A 23494-nucleotide genomic window follows, 5' to 3' on the forward strand; every position below is an offset into this window, starting at 1 on the left:
TTTTTTATGTATATAAAATATTGATCAATTGTGCAATTTTCTGAATTTATTTAGTTGCTAGTCAATTTCACGGGACACATGCATTCGTTATTCTCCAGGTGAGGAACTCATTGACAGAGCTACAACAACTGTTAATGCTCTAATGTTGCCCTCCCCTCGCCCTTGTCATCCCATGTTCAGCCTTCTAAAGGGGAGTTTAGTTGGTACTACAGGTTATTGGAAGGGGAAGACATGAAACTAACCATGAGGATGTTATGGGAATTCTGCATCATCTAATTTAATTTTCATGACATTTAAGTACTGCTTTCACCACATAACACACGAGGAAAGCTTGATTCTGGGTGGCAACTTAATGTACCAATTCTACACAGAAAATTAAGGCAAGATTCATTTTCTTGATCTTTTCACTTTGATGTATCATTCCATGTGTGACTGTTAGTGGTCTCATATTTCCACCTGTACGCACATTTCTCACAGGAATTTTGGAAATACAACTCCAACTAGTCTGAAAACCATTTAAACCTAGCGGGATTAATATTTTCGGTACTGGAGGGATTAGGCTGCCTGGTTCACACTCCATGAGTAAATACGAACAGCACAAGCTCCAAGATGGTGGAGCCTGTGCTTTTCTTCTGACTACCTCATTTATTAGTTGTGTGATCCTAGGCAAATTATCCCCCATGTCTGTGTTCCAGTTGCTACATTTATAAAAGAGATAATACAATACATTGAGTTATTGTATGGATTAAATAAGATAAAACATGCAACATTTTGGGGAGTCTATCACACAGTAGATAATCATCTTGCACTGTAATCTACTGCTATTTCATGGAAGGTAGCCAAATGTTTAAAGGTGCATGCCCTAGAAAGGAAGGATTAGAGTGAATCCCAAAAGAATTCATGAAGACAGGAGCAGGGGTTAGAAAAGCACATTAGAGAAGCATGAAGGGACCACCATATTTTAAGTAGCACAGGGGAATGCAGAAGATGAAAACCCATCCAGTCATCATGCTTGTCACTCATCCTCTTCATAAAAAATACATACCCCTCCCAAACACACAAATCCATCATGTCATTTCTCTTGCCATGTATGAAATGAGCAGTTACAGACACAATGAAACTTTATAGAAATGCTAGTTTGCTGGGAAGGCCTGTTAGATGATTTACTCCCAACTTGCAGTGTTTTGAGTGGGAACTGCTGCCACCTGGTGCTCCACTACTTTTACTGCAGTCAATGTTAATAGCAACACACCTTGTTAAATTCCAATGCTAATGTGCAAAACCTACATATTTTGTTCATGATCCCTAGAATATGATTTAGAACAAGCAACGCTAGCAATTGTGGACATTTGAAAACTGCCTATCTCGGTTTTTGCATGTGAGAAATATCCATTTCTCCCCTTCAGTGTAGACTGCGACAGTGTCTTACATTGTTTTTTTCACTTTTTATTAACATTTTATGATACAATTCAATATGCTCTGGGATTTCCCTTACCCTTCTCCCTGCACTGAATTCCCCTAAATTATTACAAAAGTATAGTTCCTCATAATCAGTCATAAGTCCATCATTGCAGGCATGGATTATTATTAAAATGTAAGACTTTTACTTTATTTTTCTTCCTGAATTTTTCCCTTATACGTATGGCATCTTAAGTATATTCCTGGAGTGTGAAGCAATAGCAAGACATGATTTTGAATTTTCTCTGTTCATTTTAATGAAGGTAATTTTATGAGACAGAAAATAACAGAGAAAAATGGTAAACATAGGAAATATACGTGTCCATGTCTACAGAGAGAAAAGGGAAGAGAAACTAAAAATGACTTTCCAAAGAGAAAAGCAAGTTGCAAGAAAATCAGTTCCATAGGGGAAAAAAAGAAGGAAAGTTTGCTGGTGTATTTTGAGACTGCTAAAACTTTGACACTCATTTGGGGAAAAAACAAAGATATAGACCCTTCTGACTTTAGAAAATAAAGTGTAAATGTGAAATGCAGTACTAGCAACTGCAGTGAAGCAATTTATAAGATATGAAGACATGACAAAAGAATTTTTCCAATAAATGTTAAAATAGTTCAATGATATTACATTTATCAATATTGATGCAATTTAACAGATTAACAGGTTAATGGAGAAAAAAGCTTGACTGGTACAAAGTACCGGAAAGCATATGATCAAAATACTAAGCAAGCTATTAATAAAATAGAAGTACTTTAATCTGAATGGAACATCCACCAAAATTCTACAGTAAATTACGTATTAATGATTGAAGTTGAAAATACTGTAACTAAAGGCTGAAACCAGGCAAGGGTGTTCAATAACACTGTCTCCAAAATATATAGGAAGAGTACTTTAAAAGATTTATGGCGGTGTCAGTGTGGTGGCTTAGCACACTAATCCTCCACCTGCAGTGCTGCATCTCATATGGGTGCCAGTTTGAGATGTGGCTATTCCACTTCTGCTCTGGCTCCCTGTCTGTGGCCTAGGAAAGCAGTGGAGGATGGTCCAAGTCCTTGGAACCCTACACTCATGTGTGATATCTGGAAGAAAATCCTGGCTCATGACTTTGAATTGGCTCAGCTCTGGTCATTGCAGCCACTTGGGAAATGAACCAGCGGATGGAAGACCTTCCTCTCTGTCTTTCCTCCTCTCTGAATGTCTGACTTTGTAACAAAAATATAATAAATCTTAAAAAAAATCTATCATATGCATGGATTAAAAATTTTCAGGCCAAAATAAATTTATCTTTTAATTCCATTTTTCATGAATGTTTTGAGGTATCCGCATGTATTTGAAATTCCTAGCTAGGATGTATTAAACACTGGAAAAGGCTAGGTTACTTCTACAAAATGTAATTATGTACTTGGGAACTTTCAGTAAAACTACTGATAAGCTAATGGAATTAGTAAGTGTGTTCATCCAATTAGATTACTAAAGATGGTACAGAACAGAGCAAATGAAAGAGGTTGATGTATACAGATGAAAGTCAATTAAAATGTTTTAAAAATAGCCTGACAACCAAACACTAAATATTGTAAAATGCATATATTATCTTAAGTCATGTTATGCTTTTATTAAAGACAAAAAAAGAGACATTTCATGTCCATAAACATGAATGAGAACATTCTGTATTAGGCAGATGTCAGCTCTCACAAATTAATGTTTAAATTGAAAGAATAAAAATGATCTTTAAAGATGAAAGAATTCAGAAAATTCCAAAAACAAAGCCATCAAGTACAATGGAGTATAAAATTGATGGAATATAAATTGAAAGCATCTGTATAATAAAATTAATCATAAAGTAAAAAGACAAAACTGAATGATCAGGTATCTATAAGAATAATATATTTTAATAAACAATGGAAAATTAATGACAACAATGGTTAGGAAAGTGAATAGCTAAGCAATGTATACCAGGATGCTCACTTTTTTAATGATTTGATATTTAAATAAAAACAAAATTATTTCACAACTAAGCCAACAACATCAATAATGATAAATTACTGGAAAAGAACAATGAGGAATTATTGGCAGGGGAATTGTAAATGGTAAAGCAATTTGGAAATGAATTTGGTAGTAACTAGTAAAAGGTAAGTTCAACAAAGCTTGTTAGCAAATGAATACATTTATAGATACGTGCCTAGGCTAGAGAGCCACACATGTTTACAGAGAACTATATAAAGGTGTTCACCACTATATTATTTACGTTAATTTTATATTGAAAAACACCTCAATGTCAAGCCATATTGCTAATAATATATATCAAAAGAGTGAAAATGGTATAATCCTAGAATTTGGAGGCACAGAGCAATTAAATTTCATATGCTAATGTGTTAAAATGAAAATATGTGGAATAAAATATTGGGGGAAGGCAGAAAGTTATAATAGAGAATGTAACTTTTTGGCAGAGTAATAATTTACAATACTATCTTTTTCTGTCAACATATAATTGCATAAAACAGCATAAAGGCTTAAACAGCATGAATCAAACTAATTTAAATGTAATTTCTTTTGGTAAAAAAAATAATGAGCTTTTAAATAAGATAGCTATTGCTAATCAAATCTCAAGTAAACAAAATATTTCAAAAAGATGAAGTTCAGGTGTGTTCTCTCTGATTTTTATATAATGTACAATGTTTTCTACATGAAACCTTTCTGTATTGAGCCTAAATTTTAGACTTGAATTTTCCTAAACAGTCTACAGCTGAAACTGGATATATATATTTCCTAGTCACTTAATTTATTCAGTGTTTAACAAATATTTGTGGACCACAATGTAAACCACTGTAATAGCCTGTGTAATAGTACCATTTGTAACACAGAGATGTTTGCTATCTGTGCTGTTCAATATGGTTGTCACTAGCCAATCATGACTGTCGAGCATTTGAAATTTTGGATGGTATGACTGGGAAATTAATTTCTAATTTTGTCTAATTTTAAAAACCACTAGTGGCTAGTAGCTACTGCAAAGGACAATGCAGATATTAAAAAGAATCATGCAGGTAGTTTTTGTTTCAGAAAACAGGATTATCTTGTAACGGCTTAAAAGCGTTTAAGAAATTAGTGAAAGATTTCTTGTTTCCTTTAGTGGAGTTGATCTGTTTCAGCCTACTGTTTACCACTTGTACTTTCTAAATGACAAGTAGAGGAATGCAGGAGTCATATCTAAAGATAAACAAAAATGTTTTTAATCTACTTACAAAGAGTGCTAAATATTTTTGAATTCACAAATTGAACAAAAGGAAAACAAGCCAGAATTTAATTGAAATTGTAATTATAAGTAAAGATATAGGGAAGAAAAAAGAATATACAGTAGTCAAATATCTTAAGATATGAGCCAATAAAACATAGTTACTATAAACCATCAAATTATAATATAGGTTCTACTTTTTAAAAATATTTTGAATAATTTACAAATTACTTTTTACTGGAGAGTGATTTTCTCTTGACTATTCAAATTCAAACATGAATTAACATAAAACTTCAGTAGTATTTCCATTGCCAAAATAAGGAGAGTTTTCTTCAGAAGAAACACCCAGTTATGAATTACTTTCCCAGTAATTCTTATTTTAGATCTGTTGTTGAAGTCCATTTCCCTAAAGCACTGAAGCCGGCAGTATTGATTAGCATGGATGTCTGCAGTGTGTAATTAGAAACAGTACACCTGATGTAGCACACCGAGGTCAGTCCTGCCTCCTCAGCAAATTACATCACCTGCTGAAGAATGGAAAACTCCTTAGCCTCATTTGGCCTCCTTGCTCTCTTTTTTTTTAACATGATTATTTGCTAAAGACAGACTAAATAGGGGCGAACATCACTAATAAATGACAGCTAAAACTTAATTTTTTTGATGAAAGACAATGTTTCTCATAACTATGAGACCCCATTAAGGAATACAATATCCAAAAATTAAGGAAAAATGCGCTTTGAATGAGACAGGCTGAGTTTAAGTCTTAACTTCATGGTTTACTAGCTGGATGACTTTGGGAAGCTAAATCAGTGACACCAGCCTTTTCCTCTTCTGTAAACCGAGACAACATTCGTAATTCTGTTTTACATATCAGACATAAGGTTAAATAAGAAAATAAAGAAAAAGGTACATAGTGGATAGTTAAGTTAGATGAAACCTCCTCTGCTCTTTCTCCTTTCCTATGTTATGATTGTAGTAATAACACATATTTTAATTTGGTATGAAGATCTTGCAAGGGCACAAAAGTGAAAATTTTATGTTAATCATAATGTTCATAATTTTTTTGAGGAAAAGTGAATTTTGAACCTGGCAAGACACCTTATATAAAATAAACAAATGAAAATGTTTTAGCAAGTAGTATAGTAGAATGCAGTAAAACTCTGTCTTGAAGGCAACAATTGCATTGGCAAAATCAGTTTGATAAAACTCACTTTGAGTGTGTTGAAAGTTGTGACTCTCAAAGAAACAGATGATAACAAAAATTAACTGATGTTAATTTTGTGTATTTAAGTTCTTAGTGCAATTTAGAAACCTGGCCCAGATAGCCATGCACATGTTACGGGAGGAACATCCATCCCGCTTGAGAAAACCAAGTTGGGCCAAAAAATTCACATCCTGCTAATATCAGAGGCCTGCACTCAGACTGCTGTGTCTGATCCTGAAGCTGCAGAAACAAAGGTGAATCCCAACTTCCTGCTGCACTTCCTTCCATTGGTATAAATTATTACTCCTCTAATGTCCAAGGAATTCTGAAGGCCTGTACACCTCCCTCCTGTTCATTCTGTTTTATCCTTTTGAGAGACAGAATTAAAGATTGCAAATTCAGGGGAGGACTTGGTGGCTCCGTGTGTTTTGAAGCCTTTTCACATAGATCCCATATTGGAGTGTCTGTATGGAGTCCTGCCTCTGCTTTGGTGCAGGCGTTTGCTGGTGCATGCATTGGGAAGCAGTGGATGTGCTCAGTGCTTGGACTCCTGTCACCCAAGTGGAAGGCAGGGATGGAGTTCTGGGATTCTGACTTCAGCCTGGTCTGGCACTAGCAATTGTGGGCATTTGGGTGCATGGAAGGAGGATTTCTTTTTCTCGCTCTGCTTCTCTGCCTTTGAAATAAATAAAAGTGTATAAAATCTTTTTGAAAAAATGTGGCATTCAAACATAACTATATATGAGGAAAATAAGGAGAAGGTCAGAAAAAAGCGTGAAGAGATCCTTAATTTACTCCTTTGGCTGATCCATGGCACAGAGACTTTTTAACACACACACTCCTTAATAAAATCAGTCCTCAGAGAACAGTGATAATCAGATATACAGCATTACTACATTGTTAGATTTTAATATACAGCTTAATAAAAACAGCACAAAATAATAAAGCATACAAAGAAACAAGAAATTAAGTCCCATAAAGGAAAAAATCAAAAACACCAACCTTGATAGTGATCAGATGGCAGGCAAAGAGAGAGAACAGAGGAGAGAGGGAGAGAGAGAGAGAGAGAGAGAGACAGGCTCTGTTAGTGCATGTCCCAGATGGCCACATCCACCAGGCCAGGTGCCCAGAAACAATCTGGTCTCCAATGTGAGTGGCAGAGATCCAACAAACTGCTTGAACCATCATCTTGTGCCTCCTAGGATTTACATTAGCAGGATGTTGGGAATTGGAAGCTGAGCTGAAACTTGTACTCAGATACTATGACATGGGATGCAGGGATTCCAAGCACTGTTGTTACTGCTGCACCAAACACCTACCCTAAGAATGTTTTTCATACTGCCAAGTCATATATCAAAAATGGATTAATATGGTCTGTTTATTATTTTGTATATATGTTACCACAATAAAATCTAGAAAAAGATGAATAATTAATCTTGATTATCGACATAAGCGCAATTTTTTTGCTAAAGACAGAAAAAAATTATTCATTTCTGCTTTTTATAATCACAGCAAATCTTCACCATTTAACTTTTTGGAGTGGGTGCCTGACCAAACTGTTTAGATGCTCGTTAAAATATCCCAAATCAAAGTACACAGGTTTGATTCCCAGCTTTAGCTCTAGATTTCAACCTCCTACTGTTGCAAAACCCCAGAGGCAGTGTAGGGCTGAATTGAGTTCTCAGCTCCTGGCTTGAGCTCCAGCCTCAGCTCAGATCCAGCACTGTGGGGACTTAGGGAGTAGACTCACAAATGGGAGCTCAACTCGTTTGCCTGCCTTCTCTTTTTGTGTCTCTGCCTTGCAAGTAAGCACATAAAACAATTTTATAAAACCTCAAAAAATCTGACATTGCTCATCTCATTGCAGTTTGCATTTTTACTCAGCCATCAGTCTTCCCAACTAAGCTCTGTAGGTGCTGCTTTAGCTGTGTAACTATAGTTGTACGTCTATATTTTTTTAAGAACTCTTGCATTTAACCTTACAACATTTGACATTTCAAATGAAGAAGCAAATTACCTAGTTATTTAATCACCAGGCAGCATCCTAAACGAATGATTTGAAAGTAAAAGCTTTTTAAATTGCATTCAGAACTTTACTAACATACTGCTGGTGTGGACATGGTGAGAAAGGTACATTTAAAAAAATTCCATCTATGCACATGCACACACAACTTAAGGATTATTCTTGTTTGTTATAGAACTTTCCAATTCCATAAGTATTACTTGGTTGGTATTCCAAATGTAAAATGTTTTCTTTTTGTATTTAATTTCAGGGAAAGACTGTGAAAAAACATATTTTATTACTGACATGCTAAAATACTAGATATGATGACATTTAAGTTAGTTTCTTGAACACTTAGTACCACCTTTTTATGAAGAGAAGGAGGTTTCCTACTAGACCAGGAAATTCGGAATTTCACTTTCAGGCGTTATTTATAGGTGCTGCATTTTATTTTTGCAAGGTTAAGTGACCTCACATTTATAAAGTCTTGAGAGTATGTATGCCTATTGTCTGTGAATAATTTTCTTTGGACACAATGGAGAACTAATTTTTCCTGATTTATACCAGAGAGAATTTCATTGATTACACAGTGTAGGTACAAACAACCAATTTCCAACTTTGGTTACCAAGAAACAAAGCATCAGTAAAATAAGATTAAGCCTTATTTTAGCTTTTGCCTTCCACAGATACTCTTCTCAAAGCTCTCAGGAACTAACACAGATTTACCTGATCCTGATAGGCCCTAAGTCCTAGCAAATATCTCTGGTCTTCACAGTTGTGAAGACAAAGCTTCCAAGTGATTGTTCTGAACCCAGGAACACTGGAACTTGGACTCCAGGAGGATCAAAGGTCAACAGGTTTCTCCTCTGCACTCTGGCCAAACAGAGCCCCTTCTAATTCAGGTGAGCCAGGCACAGCTTACTTGTTTGCTGTGAGAGTTTTAGACATTAATCTCTGAGACCAGACACATCTGGCTTGTAAGTGCTTTGGGTGGCACACAAAGGCCCCTCATTTCCTGTCAAACAACACAACTGCTATTAACGGTAGGTGGATCTGTGCATGTCCCATTTAGGTCCCAGGATCTACTAATATCTCTCAGTCACTTCCTCCCACTCCAACTTAGCTGATTCAACTCTATCTTTAGACAATATGGTTTAAATATATAAAGCTGCTTAGGAAAATACTTGGGAATCATCCCAACTACTAAACAAATCTATTTTTAAAACACATTTGCTTCTTAAAACCCAAGTTTGATTTAAATTTGAATGAAAGTTTATGCTGCTTTTTTTTTTTAACCAAACCACAATTTTTTATATGAGTCATACAAAAACCTGGCACAGATAAGCACCAAAAACCCTGCAAGTACTTCTCTTTTGCCGCTTGGGACACTAATCTCTTTGTTCTTCCTTTCACTTGCTTTTCTTTACTGCTGACTCCAATTCCTTGTTCAACTCTCTTAAAGTTGATGTTATTTATTTCAGTTGGAGTAATAGGCAAACAAATGGGGGTAGACAGCATTTGATCTTTGTGTTATAAAGAACTTGTTAGGATTATGTGTGTTAGGGCAATAGTAGGTTCTAACAGTCAAGATACAGTTTGGGGTGCCTACTTCCCGTAATGGAATGTGTTGGTATAAGTTTGGCTCTACTACAAATTTCCCCTTCCTGCTTATGTGTACACTGGGAGACATCATTGACAGCTTACGTGACCTGGGCCTTGACACCCATACAGAAATCCTACGTTGACTCCCCAGCAGGTACCACTAAATGGAAGATCTCTGTTGGTCTTTCTCTCTTTTTGACTTTCAAATGGAAAGCAAAAATCATAATAATTATGAGTTTTTAGATTTTCTAATATTATTTTCCAACAAAATAAAATTAAAACATAGTGTTAGTTTTTAGTAAATGTAAATAAAATTTCAGATTTGATTTCCAGATCATTATTTTCCCTTGAAATTTTGCTTGGGTTGCTCTTGTCTTCACCTTTTTTTTTTTTTTTTCCTATTCTTACAGTATCTTATCTATACACAAATCTTCCCAAATGCTGGAGTTGAAATTCTAGCATTTGGGGTTATTAGTAAATCTCCCAAGTCTAGATAACTTATCATTTTTCTCTCATTCTCTCCCTGATGGATTATGTAATATCAAGCTATTAAAATTATAAGTATACTTTCCACATCAACTTTTTTGTCTTTACTAGCAAGCAACTTTAATGAAGGTACGGCCCTCCCTCTCTATTGCCACAGTACCCTTTGCAACTACTGCTAGTCTACTGATGCCTTCTCTTATGATTATTTTTTATCTATCTCAACCTCAGTAAGCTATAGGACAGCTTCATAAAGGAATGTGCTATTGATCTTTATGACCCCCAAACCAAGAAAAGTGACCAACCCAGAGGGCATTTAATGGGCGCCCAATGAATGAGCACACTCTTTCATTTCATTTGTTTTGGAGGTGAGTTCTGTACTATTTGCCGGCCTAGTTGTTCAAGCTGAAAACTTGGGCATCATCATTTATCACCTAGCAAACGCTTACTCTCTGGATGTCTCCTTCCCGCACTAATGCTTGTGGATTTGTTGAATTTTCTAAAATGAATTCGAATTTCTGTTTTCCTCGTTTCTAAAAGCCTTGCCCTTACATCATTTCAATTATTGTTTTGACTGAAAAACCACTAAGGTAGACTCTGTCCAGGTGTTTATATCCCATCTTTCCTCACACTGTTGCTTGAGTTATGAAAGCAAAACTGAGATTCGGGGGGCCAGGGTTGTGACTCAGTGATTAAAGCCATGACATCCTTTATCAGAATGCCTGTTCAAGACTCTACTGTTCTGCCAATGAGCCAGCTCCCTGCTAATAATTTGCCTGGGCAAGTGGTGCATGAAGGGGCCCTGCCGCCAATGTGAAAGACTGAGGCAGATCTCCTGCCTCCTAGCTTCGGCCTGGTCTTTGCTATTTGCAAAGTGAACCAGTGGATGGAAGACCTCTTTTCATTTTTGTCTCTCCCTCTGGCACTTTGTCTTTCAAATAAATAAAATAAATCTTTGATAAATAAAAAAATCAAAGCATAGACTTGATTTGATGACTTCTGCTTAAGAAATTTCTTTTTTAATATAAAGAGAACAGATTTTATGCATCCCATATGTACAGTTCCAAGGACACAATCACACCTTCCTCACTCTCCTGATACTTCTCTCAGTATTCTTCCTTCTTTTCCATCTCTTTAATGATATTTGCACAGACATAATATGTTCTAAATTTGCAGGTTTAATTTGGCAGTAATCTCATTGTCCAACAAAGCAGAAAGACCACAGGGCCACATTTCACTTAAATATAATCATGACAAAAAACAACAATGCCATCCCAAAGTTAATCCTACAATTTCTTTGTGTGTTCCATGACCCGTGCCACATTTCAGGAAAAAAAAGAATATTTTTTTTTATGGAGTGCTGGGAAGGGACTAGCTTATGTTACTAAGCACAGTGGTTTCTAGTTGCTTTCATTTTGTTGCAAAAACAAACAAATAAACAAGCAACAGAAGCAACAAAAACTAACCAGGATTTGTCTTTTTGTGGCTGAATAGGAATAGTATTCTGTAGGGAATATATAATACATTTTGTTTATCCAGTCATCAACTGATAGACATCTGAGTTGATTCTATAGATTAGCTATTATTAATTGAGCAGCAGCAAACATAGAGTTACAAATAACTCTCGTATGCTTAAATTATTATGGTGTAATTAAAAACAATCTGAAGTTTCTTACCTTGCGCATTAAGGTTGCCTTTTATCTTGATCTCTAAAAAACACTCTTGACTCATTTGTATTATACTCTAACCAAACATTCAGCTCAAAATCAACAAAACCTTAGTTACTTCTCCAAAACAGAAGCCATTAAGCTGGTGGCAGTGGGGAAGTGGGAGATGGTGGTGCTATGATTGATTTTCGAATCCTTCCAAAATTTCATTGAAACAATCTGTAGTACAGCAGGATTAAGACATAGGATCTTTAGGATGCCATTGAGCCAGAAGGACAGAGCTCTCATGGATGGGAAATAGCTCTCGTATAGATGGGCTAGATAGAGTGTGTTTGGTTCTTTTTTGTTCTTTTATTCCTTTTATCCGGTCAGGATATAGCACTTGCCTTTTCCACAAGAAGCTGAATTGAAGGCTCCATTACGGAGATCAGCCCTTAGCAGACACTACATGCCAGTACCTTGATCAGGCTGCCTGCCTCCAGAACCATGAAAAGGAAATTCCTGCTCCTTATAAATGATGCAGCTTGTAGTATTTTGTAAGAGTGGCAGAACAGTAGGTGTGTAAGTGCCATTTTCAGAAGTTTTTCAAGGTAGGTATTATGACAGCTATTAAAAGTCATGATGACAGTATATTTTAAAGAGTAACATGTGAACAAGAGGGGGTTTTTGAGAATGTTATTAAGGGAAGAACTTCACTTTTATATGGTTGCTCCCCACCCCCATGGCATTGCATCTTTTCTCTTAGAGCTTCTTCTGCTGTCATGTTCATCACATCTATAGACTAAACACATTTCTGCCAACAATACCGTCCAGCCTTTCTCTACCACCACTCTTCCTTTTTGACCCACTTAATGCCTATGCACTTTTTTCCCAAGCAGCATATCATTACATTATCTTACCCTGAAATATTTCCTTCCTACACAGTCTGAACTAAGAATATTTAATCTGTCTCCATGGCACTTGCCCATAATTCTATTATCTGTTACATTGACATTATCTTTTACATGTCCACAAGCGCTAGGGATCTGAGGTCAGGAATGCTGCTTTCTTTGTCTCTGCAGACCCAACACCTAAAAGAGTGCTAGCTCCAGTTAGACAGTCACTAAATTTTTAACAACTCAAACAATGGGCTACTCTACTTTGCTTACTGGTTGCAAAGCCAGTAAAACCAGACCAGTCTGGCTTCTGATGGGAATATACTAATACATATACATATATGCATATGCATATGCACATGCATATCTCTTGTGGCGAATTTCATGAAGCACATGAAGGTACATTTATAAAGGGATATGATGAGAATAAAACAGCACCGTTAATGCAATAAACAATCCTCCAAGAATGAGTATTGTCTTGCAGATGATTTTCCTAATTCACAAAGTCTTTATTCAAAAAACAATTCTGTGGGTTGTTTCATGTAGGCAGTCTCTCTGGCAAAATATACTACAAACTCTGGAGTCAAGTGTTTTTTTGTAAATGAATTAGTAAAGTATATTAGCTTGGAAATAAACTTAATGAATGCTTCTTGGACAATGAACTTTTTAACAAAATTTACATTGCCTCATTACTTCAAAGTTTTGGTTAGACAGCACTCAAGTTAAGTGGAATAAAACCAGACAGCACATGGTTTCATACAGGTATTCCACTCCAGAATGCTCTTGTCCAACTTTGATTGTTTCAAGAGGAATGTACTAGCTCCTCAGCAAAGGTGAGCCCTAACTGTATTCTAGATTCCACTTTTTAACATCTTAGGGAGAAACTGGGTTCCATCTTCCACCTACGTCTATCTAAAACAATCAACATTTCTTAATTGAAAAGTACTTTCTAGAGCTCTTACTCAAGCCACTGTTTTGTCACATTGCTTTCATTTAAGCATGCTTTACATAGAGGAGGACTAGAAAGAGGATTAGGGTTTGTGAAATTTACTTTCCTACCATTCACTTATACATTCATTCTCTCACGTCTGACTTCCACCACTACCACTGCATTGAAACTCCTGTTACCTGAAGTAGAATTTATAGTTTGCAAGCTCCTTCCCCTTCTCTTGGGGGTGTTCCTGATTCAATTTCCTTTCCTTCGAAACTGCCCTTTGAACTACCCCCAATCCAGGTGCTTTAGTGGGTTGACCATAGCTCCAAGGGGGATCATGTAACCTGAAAACAAGGGTGTGAATGTAAGCCATGATGGAGCCTGGGACCATTACAGATCCTCACTAGAGATAATTGAAACCAACTCTTAGAGTGAGAGAGAGCAACTAATTCTGAGAGTGAATGAATGTAGGAGAGGTAGCTTTGACTGAATGTAGGTTAGGATTCCTGCTTCTATTTTGGCACAAGGGAGAAGCTCTTCACAAACTAAAGCCAAAACAGAAGACGAAGCCAAGGGAGGGAAAACAAGAAAACAAAAACTGTGTAGACTTATCTGTTGAACTCCTAAATCCAGCCACACTTAGCAGAACTAATCTTAAACTTTACATTTCAGTCAGTTAATTCTCTTTTGCTTCAACTAGTACAGAGGAATAAAAAGACAAAAATTTATATACCATAAAAATTCAGTGTCCTACATTTGTCAGTTTAATAATTTCTTCCCACAATTATGTGTTCTTTCTTTGCCTACCCCCTACCTTGTTTCTTCTAATCCTTTCTTTTACCTCCTCCAGTCCTTTTTTATATGAAGCACTAAATTGCAGAATTTCAGGGTTGGAATGGATCCTAAAATGTCCTGAGATTCTTGAGGAAGGACATTTATATGTATACATGCCTGTTCAAAATGTAGACACACTTTCTGGAATTACACTTAGAATACTGTAATGTTCACTAAAATGTCGTAAAAGAGAAATCATATGAAGGCAGAAAGAATTGTAAACTTGAAAAGTGTTGTTTTTGTTCTAAGGCTAAAACATGCATTTTAATGAGACACTGAATGGTTTTCATAGCGATAAAAGCTCTCATCCTAGTTAGGAAAATGGAAGGACTATGTTATTATATTTTTATTCTTGAGCACTTTCTGGAAACAATTAGATTGTCTTGCCACCTCAGGTTTAGGAAGCGAAAGGTTAGAAAATACAATGAAAACCGAATGCAATTTCCAAAAGAACTGAAGGTCATTGGGCTGTGAGATATCTGAAATAATATCAAAAAGCAGAATTTATGGCCCTGTGACTTATGGAAAAGGAAATTGAATTGTGCTTAATTTTTAAAACACAACCACTAAAAAGGTGTTTCCATAGTAACAAGGTCAATACAAGTAGCCATTACAGGCCTTCATCGTTTCTGTTAGTGAGTTTAAAGATCTTTTACAAAAGCCGCTTTAAAAGCCTGGTGAAAAACAACAGATTTTCTGATCATTTATTTGAACCAGAAATGGAGAGAAATCACACATGAAGCATTGAAGCATTGAATTTCTCATGTTTTATGGATCCTAATTGTTTATAGTTCCTACATTTTCAGAAAGAAGCCTGACTAGCTACCCTGCCGACTCCTGAAAACCAGATCTGGTTAGCCTGGTTGTAATTCAGTACAAACACAAGTTGTTTGCAGTATTCAAACAGAAATAAAGGTGGCATAGTATTAAAATAAAACATGCTTCTTTAACATGTAAATATTGGGAGAGTTAAGTAAATAATATATTAGTAGCAAAACTTCAAAGGCTCAGCTAAAATATTATTTTACTACTACAGTAGGTAAGTATAGACAACATTTTTGCTTACAACAGAAATGAAAAGCGCTTTGGCCATAAAATCAGTTCATGTAGTTTCACCAGGAAGTGGACTCCCCTTCCTCTTTCCCTTGTTCCATGACACGCTGTCTATATGATAGCCATCTGTATGCTTTATATTTTCCACTAAGCTGTGTACCCATTGAGAGCAGAAATCTCTTTGTCTTCATGATAGTATCACAAATGACATTTTATACATAAAACACTATAAATGAAAGAAAAACTGTGGAATGAATCATGCAAGTTGATCACCTAACAGCCATTAAAATAATGAAATCTCTGGCTTAACTCTGGAAAGGATGTGTCATTTAAAATGTGTACTGGTGGTTTTACTCTGTTTAAGCCAAGATTCCGGTTCACAGGATCAACTGTTAAAGAATGAAATTCACTGCATGTCCTAGAACAAGTCTGTTAACGTTTCAGGAAGTATTTTCAATGCTTTTCTCCCGTCTCCTCATGGAATTGTGGAGGAATTTGGTTACTTTATCATTAGCTACCTTTCCTCCACAGGATTTCCTTATGGTATTACATTTACTAATCATTTATCGATCTATAAGATCTTTTGTAGTAACCAAATGATTTGTTTTCTAGAATTATTTGCAATAATAAAAAAGCTTTAGCTAAAATAATTTTGAGGGGCTAGCATCATGGCACAGCAGCAGGTAGAGCAACCACCTGTGGCACCAGCATTTAGTACAGGTGTTCCACTTCTGCTCCAGCTCCTTGTTAGTAACTTAGGATAAGCAGTGGAATACGGCCCAAGTGATTGGATCCCTGTAACCCGTGCGGGTGACCCAGATGAAGAAGCTGCCTTTGGCTTGGCTCCAGTCAGGCTGTGAGGACATCTGTGGAGTGACACAGCAGATAGAAGATCTCTCTCTGTTTCTTGCTCTTTTGTTAACTCTCAAATAAATATATAAATCTAAAACATTTAGTTTTGTCTCAAACACAAAGTATTAGCAAAAATTATTTCTTGGTTTCTATTTAATATTCTGATTGTCTTTCCATTACTGTTAATTCAGCTTTTAAAAACTAGAGTGGACTATAGCATCAGCACAACAGAAGCTAAGTAAGTACCACTGGAATGAAATATGGGTTTTCGTGCTTTTATATGCCTCTACTGGGCCTGTCAGATCTTTAACTCTTCTATTTATCTGGAAAAATTCAAATTCATTCATCAAAATATGAAGATCACACTTCTTCTTTGAGGAAGCCCTAGCTGATCTGGAGAGACTATCGAGTGTTCTTCCTTGGCATTGTCTCCATTCCTCTGTCAAGCTTCTACTTGACACTTTTCCCAACATACCATCATTTCTTTTTCATTTTAAAATTTTTTGAGGGGGCGGCATATAATTGATACACAAAAATATTCCACATGTAATTTAACATCTTGAAAAGTTTGGACATAGGCATCTACCCCTGATACTATCACCACATAGTCCAAATCATCATATAGTGCCATATGTAATATTCACACAACACAATTCTATGAGATAGCATTATCACCCAGGATCTTGGCAGGTGAAGACAACTGATCCAAAATCACACTCTTGCTAGAAAGTGGCATTCAGATTTTAAACTGCATTGAACTCCAACGTTTTTCCAGTGCTAGTTACAAACCTACTTTTTCCACACTTTTTCTTCTTCGATATTATTCTTACCCCTTACTACTAAAATCATCTATAGCTGTCAATAGTTATGTAATTTTTCATTTGCAACTTCTCTATTCGCTACTATTTTAAAATATTTTTTTTTTTTTTTGCTTTATGTACTAGCTGCTCTACTTCTAATTCAGGACATTGCTAATGGCCTAGGAAAAGCAAGACACGATGGGCCAAATGTTTGGGCTCCTACCACACACGAGGGAAACCTGGAGGAAGCTACAGGTTCCTGGCTTCTGCCTGGCCTACCCTCAGGCACTGCAGTCATTTGGGGAGTGAGCCAGTGAACACAAAATTGCTCTCAGTCCTTTTCTCTGTAATTCTGCCTTCCAAATAAATAAATAAATCCTTAAAAATAATTTTTAACTGACATGTAAATTTATACATATGTATGGATGTCAGTGTGATATTTCAATACATGTACACATTCCAAAGTGTACAATCATAAACCCCTTTTCTATAATGATCATGAGCAACATGCAGTGGGTATGGATTTATGACCTTCCTTTCCATTTTCTTCTCAGGATGCAGCACAGTACCTGGAAATAGACACTCAGCTTACTAACTTAAAGAATAAATGGACATGTCAAAATGAATCGTGTGCATTTCAGAGTTAGTAAAGGTATGGCCTGAATTATTTCCCTCTACATTTTTATGTTGAAACTCTAGCTCTCAAAGTTATCTTATTGAGAGGGGAGATCTTTGGGAGACAATTACAATTGAAAGAAAACCTATGGGTGAGGTCCTGTCAGTAGGATCAGTGCCCTTGTGTGAGCAGACACCTGGAGCCTGCTTTCTGTCTGCCACATGAGGATGCGGCAGCAACATTGCCTCTGCCACCAGAAAGCACACAACAGCAAGGACTTGATCCTGCTGCGTCCTGATCTCTGACTCCAGAACTAGCAGAACAGAGATTCCTGTTGGTTGATCCACACAGTAATACAACTAAGAATCAAGGTTAAGTTATTTAGAGAGAAAAATTATCATAAACATTGAAGATATGCATACTTTAAAATTTAATTTAAATCTTCTAAAAATAGGCATTTGTTTCTTCAAAGAGAAGATTCATCAAATGCAATTAGACAAGAGATCTTACATTACCAAACAAAATTCTGAAATGCTTGCATTTTTTTCCTGGTAAAATAAGGAGTTTCTCATAAGCCTGTACAGTAGAAAATGAAATAACATTGAGGAATAATTATCAATCAACAGGAAACCATCAACTACCCAGAGAACTGCACCAGCACATAAAAGTATTCACTAGGGTTCCTTTCTACTTTCATTCGCAGATACCATTCATCAAAAAAAAAAAATCGCATTGTTTGATTGTGCCAGACATTGTAGCAAATTAATTTTTTTATTCTTATTTAGTATTGAAGAAATTATTAAGATGTGATAGAAACTCCCAGCTACTCTCTTTATCTATTCAGGACACAATTTTATATTACAGATACATTTTATACATTTTCTTGGAGCTATTAGCATAAAGTCCCCAATACATACATGGTGAATTCATTCTATAAATAAAGCATAAACATTGTGTGATTCAGATTAGCAGTACATGCATTTTACATTTCTAAAATGAGCCATATTTTCAAAATTGAGGGAACCAATTTTGTCACCATTTTACTTGGCCAAATAATAACATTAAAAATAAATTAATACCACCATGAGCACTAGTTAACAAATCATGGATGATTTAAGCACAAGATTATTTTTAAAATATAATCATAGAGGAGATTAAAGGGTAGACTTCAATGTGGTAACATTTAGTTTTTAAGAGAAAATATTACTTTACCTTCATTTCAGCCTAAATTGGTAAACTTTGTCAAAAATAATTTCTTCCTTGCAATGCATACTTCTATTATGCTCTTGTTTTTCACTGTTCAAAATCCCTTGCTTATGTTAGTACTTAAGACTGCTTATGGGCCCGGCGGCGTGGCCTAGCGGCTAAAGTCCTCGCCTTGAACGCCCTGGGATCCCATATGGGCACCGGTTCTAATCCCGGCAGCTCCACTTCCCATCCAGCTCCCTGCTTGTGGCCTGGGAAAGCAGTCGAGGACGGCCCAAAGCTTTGGGACCCGGCACCTGCGTGGGAGACCTGGAAGAGGTTCCTGGTTCCCAGCTTCGGATTGGCGCGCACCGGCCGTTGCGGTCACTTGGGGAGTGAATCATCGGACGGAAGATCTTCCTCTCTGTCTCTCCTCTCTGTATATCTGACTTTGTAATAAAATAAATCTTAAAAAAAAGACTGCTTATTAAAATGATGATACACACTTGGTATAATGGCGTGAGCTTTGCAAGGTGCAACTGAAAAATGTATAAGTACAATCATCTTGTTTGTATTTGTTTCACTCATTTTTTCAAATACTAAAGATGAATGGTATCCCTGGACTACTGCTTTATATTTTGACATTTATACAGCATTTATGCTATGTCATATAAATATCTATGATAAAGGTATAAACCAAAGAGCAACAAATGTAACAAGAAAACTTAAATGTGTTAAATTTTAAAACAATAGCACCAACAGACACTTACATGTATGGACCCAATGAAACTACCCTTGTCATCACAATTCCAACAATCAAAGTTGTTAAAACTGTAGAAATAAAGGAGATCTGCAAAAGAATATGTAAAATTATTGTCAGTTTAGAAAGCATTACTTTATTGATAATAGTAGGATTTTTTCTTTTACGTAGGTAAATTTCCACATAGATTTCCTGTATCCAAGTCTCAGTTGTTCTTAGTAGTTCATGATCTCAGCCACGCAACTTCTTCGTCTTGCCCCCTCTGCCAGAGAGGTGAGCAAATATGAAGTATAACAATTATAATCTTGAGATTTGAATCTAAGCATTTTCCCCATGTAAAATACAAAAGACTTTGAGTTTACAAAAGTGAAAGTGAAATTAAGTTTTGGTTGTCTTCAGGTCCTGTCTTAGTGTTAACTTGTGCTTTTTATATGTCTGCAATTACTTACACTTCTGTCTTAAGCTTACCTTCTCCCTTGCCACACAATACAGATACCTCCCCCATTCACATCTGGGGGATGTGCCTCTGTTTTAACTCTGAAGCTGCTAGCTTGTTAGCTTGCTAGCTTGATTGGTCTGGGGTGTTTTGTTTCGTTTTTGTGGTTTTGCCCTTTGGTCTGTGTTTTTCAGCTTATTTTTCCTTTCCTTTCTCTTCTGTCACTACTTCACCTGGTTAAAGTTAAATCACTGTTTCTATGCTTAATTTTCCAGTGGATAACCACATTTTAGATTTTTTTCCACTAATAAGAAAAGATAATATCATATTATCATTTTTGTAGCATGTGATTTCCATTAGAATTGTTTTCTAAGTTGCTAATCTTTAAACATAAAGAAGTTTCTATTAGAAGTTTGTAGTCACCCAAGGAACAGAGAGATTAAGTAACATGTGCAAAGACACACAGCTCCACTGAGACACAAAAGGAACTGAACTGTAAGCAGCCTGACGTCAGGTCAAGGTTCTCAACTAGTCTGTTTCCTTATTGGGACATTCCTTTAGGTAATTCAGTTCTATATTTTAAGGGGTATTTTTTTTTTAAAGATTTTATTCATTTTTATTACAGCCAGATATACACAGAGGAGGAGAGACAGAGAGGAAGATCTTCCCTCCGATGTTTCACTCCCCAAGTGAGCCGCAACGGGCCGATGCGCACCGATCCGAAGCCGGGAACCAGGAACCTCTTCCGGGTCTCTCACGCGGGTGCAGGGTCCCAAAGCATTGGGCCGTCCTCAACTGCTTTCCCAGGCCACAAGCAGGGAGCTGGATGGGAAGTAGAGCTGCCGGGATTAGAACCGGCGCCCATATGGGATCCCGGGGCTTTCAAGGCGAGGACTTTAGCCGCTAGGCCACGCCGCCGGGCCCAAGGGGTATTTTTTTAAATCAGATATTAATATTACAGGACTTTGTTTCATGAATACCTCATTTTCTGTTTCTGAACATATGAATGGCATGCAAATTAAAAATCAGTCGATTCATTCAGGTAATTCATCAAATGTCCCTTCTGGTATACTCTCGATCATTTCTTGATGGCTATTAGGGAAGGAATGCTCTAGAATATTGTCTGTGTTCACACTTCTACCTAGAAGAGACTTCAGAACTAAGCACATCAAATGTCACAGGAGAAAGAAAAATTCAGCCTGCTGAAATTTCAGTATTGAAGTAGAATGTAAACAACTTTAAATTTTTTTCATCAGAATGCTTGGCATCATGTAGATCAACACCAATGATAATTTGCACAAAATACAAGCTTACCTTCAGAGTAAGAGAATAAAATGCAGGCAGATAAAGGTTTATCTGTGTAAATGAATTTCTGTCATGAATTGACTAATTCTTTTGATTTTGTTATAAAGAATTCATTATCTTTAGCAATGAGAATCAGATATTGATCAAACTTATCAGTCAACATGTTAACAAATAAAATGACTGAATTAAAAACTCCAAATTATGGGATGGTGCTGTGGTGGACACTGCCTGTGGAACTGGTACTGCATGCAGGCTCTAGTTTTTGCATCCTGGCAGTTTCACTTTGGATCTTCTTCTCTATTAATGTGTCTAAGAAACCAGCAGAGGATGATTGGTGCTGTGTCCCTGGACCAAGCGTAAGAAGTTACTGGCTTCTGGCTACAAATTGATCCAACTCTGACCAGTGTGGCCACTTGGGGAGTGAACCAGTGAATGAAGTGCTCTCTCTCCCGTGTGTGTGTGTGTGTGTGTGTGTGTGTGTGTGTGTGTCTCCTTCTCTCCCTCCCTTTATGTAACTCTGCCTTTCCAAAAACAAACAAATAAACCTTTGCAAATTCCAGTTTAACTTGTGTGGTTTGACAACAATAAAGGTATCTACCTTAATGGGGAAAAAAAGGAAGAGCATGCTTATTTTATACTTGTTAACTCTATACCCATCCCTCCCCTGAAGAAGCTAATGATTTAACCAGTTTACTCTGACATAGTCATAAGTTTACTAAGGAAAACTGCTATTGTTAAGAACTTTGTCAAATAGATGGTAGATCAGCAAAATGAATACATATCATAAAAGTAATATCTATCTATCTTTAAAAATATGAACATACCTTTCCAAGCTTTGCTATATCTCGGTACAAGGACAAAGGCAGAATAAATGTAACTGTGGAAAGTATAATAATGAAGTGGCGACCAATAAACCAGTTTTCTGGATCAACTGAAACACAATGGATATTATTTATTAAGGACTTACAGGTGTAAATAACATGTTGATTTCACAACTAGATATTCAGGCATTTAATCATACAACCACTTAAATAATACAAATACTACCTGGATGACAATGATTTTGAGTTAAATTTCATTAAACCATGAAAAATAAAAATAAATCACAAAAATGTAATGAAGAAGTCACTTAAAATGAAATTATACTTTGAAAGATGTTGTGATATTTTACATTCCCACTATTGTAATAGTCCATGTGATATTATAAGTATATTTTAGTTTTTAACTATAGTTTCTGTCTTTTTTTATAAAGATTTATTTATTTTTATTACAAAGTCAGATATACAGAGAGGAGAGACAGGGAGGAAGATCTTCCGTCCGATGATTCACTCCCCAAGTGACCACAACGGCCGGTGCTGCTTCAATCCGAAGCCAGGATCCAGGAACCTCTTCCGGGTCTCCCACACGGGTGCAGTGTCCCAAAGCTTTGGGCTGTCCTCGACTGCTTTCCCAGGCCACAAGCAGGGAGCTGGATGGGAAGTGGAGCTGCCGGGATTAGAACCAGTGCCCATATGGGATCCCGGGGCATTCAAGGCGAGGACTTTAGCCGCTAGGTCACGCCGCCGGGCCCAACTGTAGTTTCTGTCTTATAACTGCCTCCCAAAGATGGGTTAGAGATTCTCTATTCGTCTTATTTTAGGTAGCTATAATGGAATTTTTTGATTACTTTGTCTGATAGTAGGTCATAAGGACTTTCTCATTCCAGAATGGACTTGCCCCCTTGCTGTGGGAAAGGAAAATTACACAGAGAGGCCAAGAAGAACCTGCACAGAGAGGTTTGTTGGGTTTGCTCATGCACTCAATTAACAATTCCATCTAAGCAATGATGTTTTCTGAATAGGGAACAAAAAATGAGAGGCAGGGATAGGGAATGCAGGATCGATGGATGGTAAGTCACAAGTAAATAGGAGAAAGAAATTCTGATATTTTATTGCACAGTACGGTAGCATTATCTAATGTACTGCATACTTTGGTCAAACAGTGGTTGAAGAAAAGATTTGGAATGTTTTCTTCATCAAGAACTAATGTTTTTGGAGATACGTTTACCCTGATTCAAGGCTTATACAATGTATACCTATATTTAAGCATCACATGGATATCTATCAGTTAAAATTAAATTAAAAGTTTCAAAATATCCAAGGGATAGGATTTGAGAGCTTCTGACCAGCTGAGCAGAGTTCCTGGAGGATGATGTGCCCAGA

At 36.5% G+C, this 23494-nt stretch overlaps 1 protein-coding gene across 3 annotated transcripts in view; it reads right to left on the reverse strand.

Moving 5' to 3' along the window:
* Nucleotides 1-23494, reverse strand: part of SLC38A11 (solute carrier family 38 member 11) — a 51725-nt gene that overhangs the window by 14920 nt on the left and 13311 nt on the right. For 2 of the 3 annotated variants that reach the window (XM_058664210.1, XM_058664209.1), the window contains 2 exons: nt 22118-22224; nt 19563-19642 (listed from right to left, as the gene is read on the reverse strand). In XM_058664210.1, the coding sequence (XP_058520193.1) occupies nt 19563-19642; nt 22118-22224 (187 nt within the window). Of the gene's footprint in view, nt 1-19562; nt 19643-19719; nt 19878-22117; nt 22225-23494 lie in introns of those variants that run through there. The other variant, XM_058664211.1, reaches the window with a different exon arrangement.

Source organism: Ochotona princeps, chromosome 5 (assembly GCF_030435755.1).
Source record: "Ochotona princeps isolate mOchPri1 chromosome 5, mOchPri1.hap1, whole genome shotgun sequence".
NCBI lineage: Eukaryota > Metazoa > Chordata > Mammalia > Lagomorpha > Ochotonidae > Ochotona > Ochotona princeps.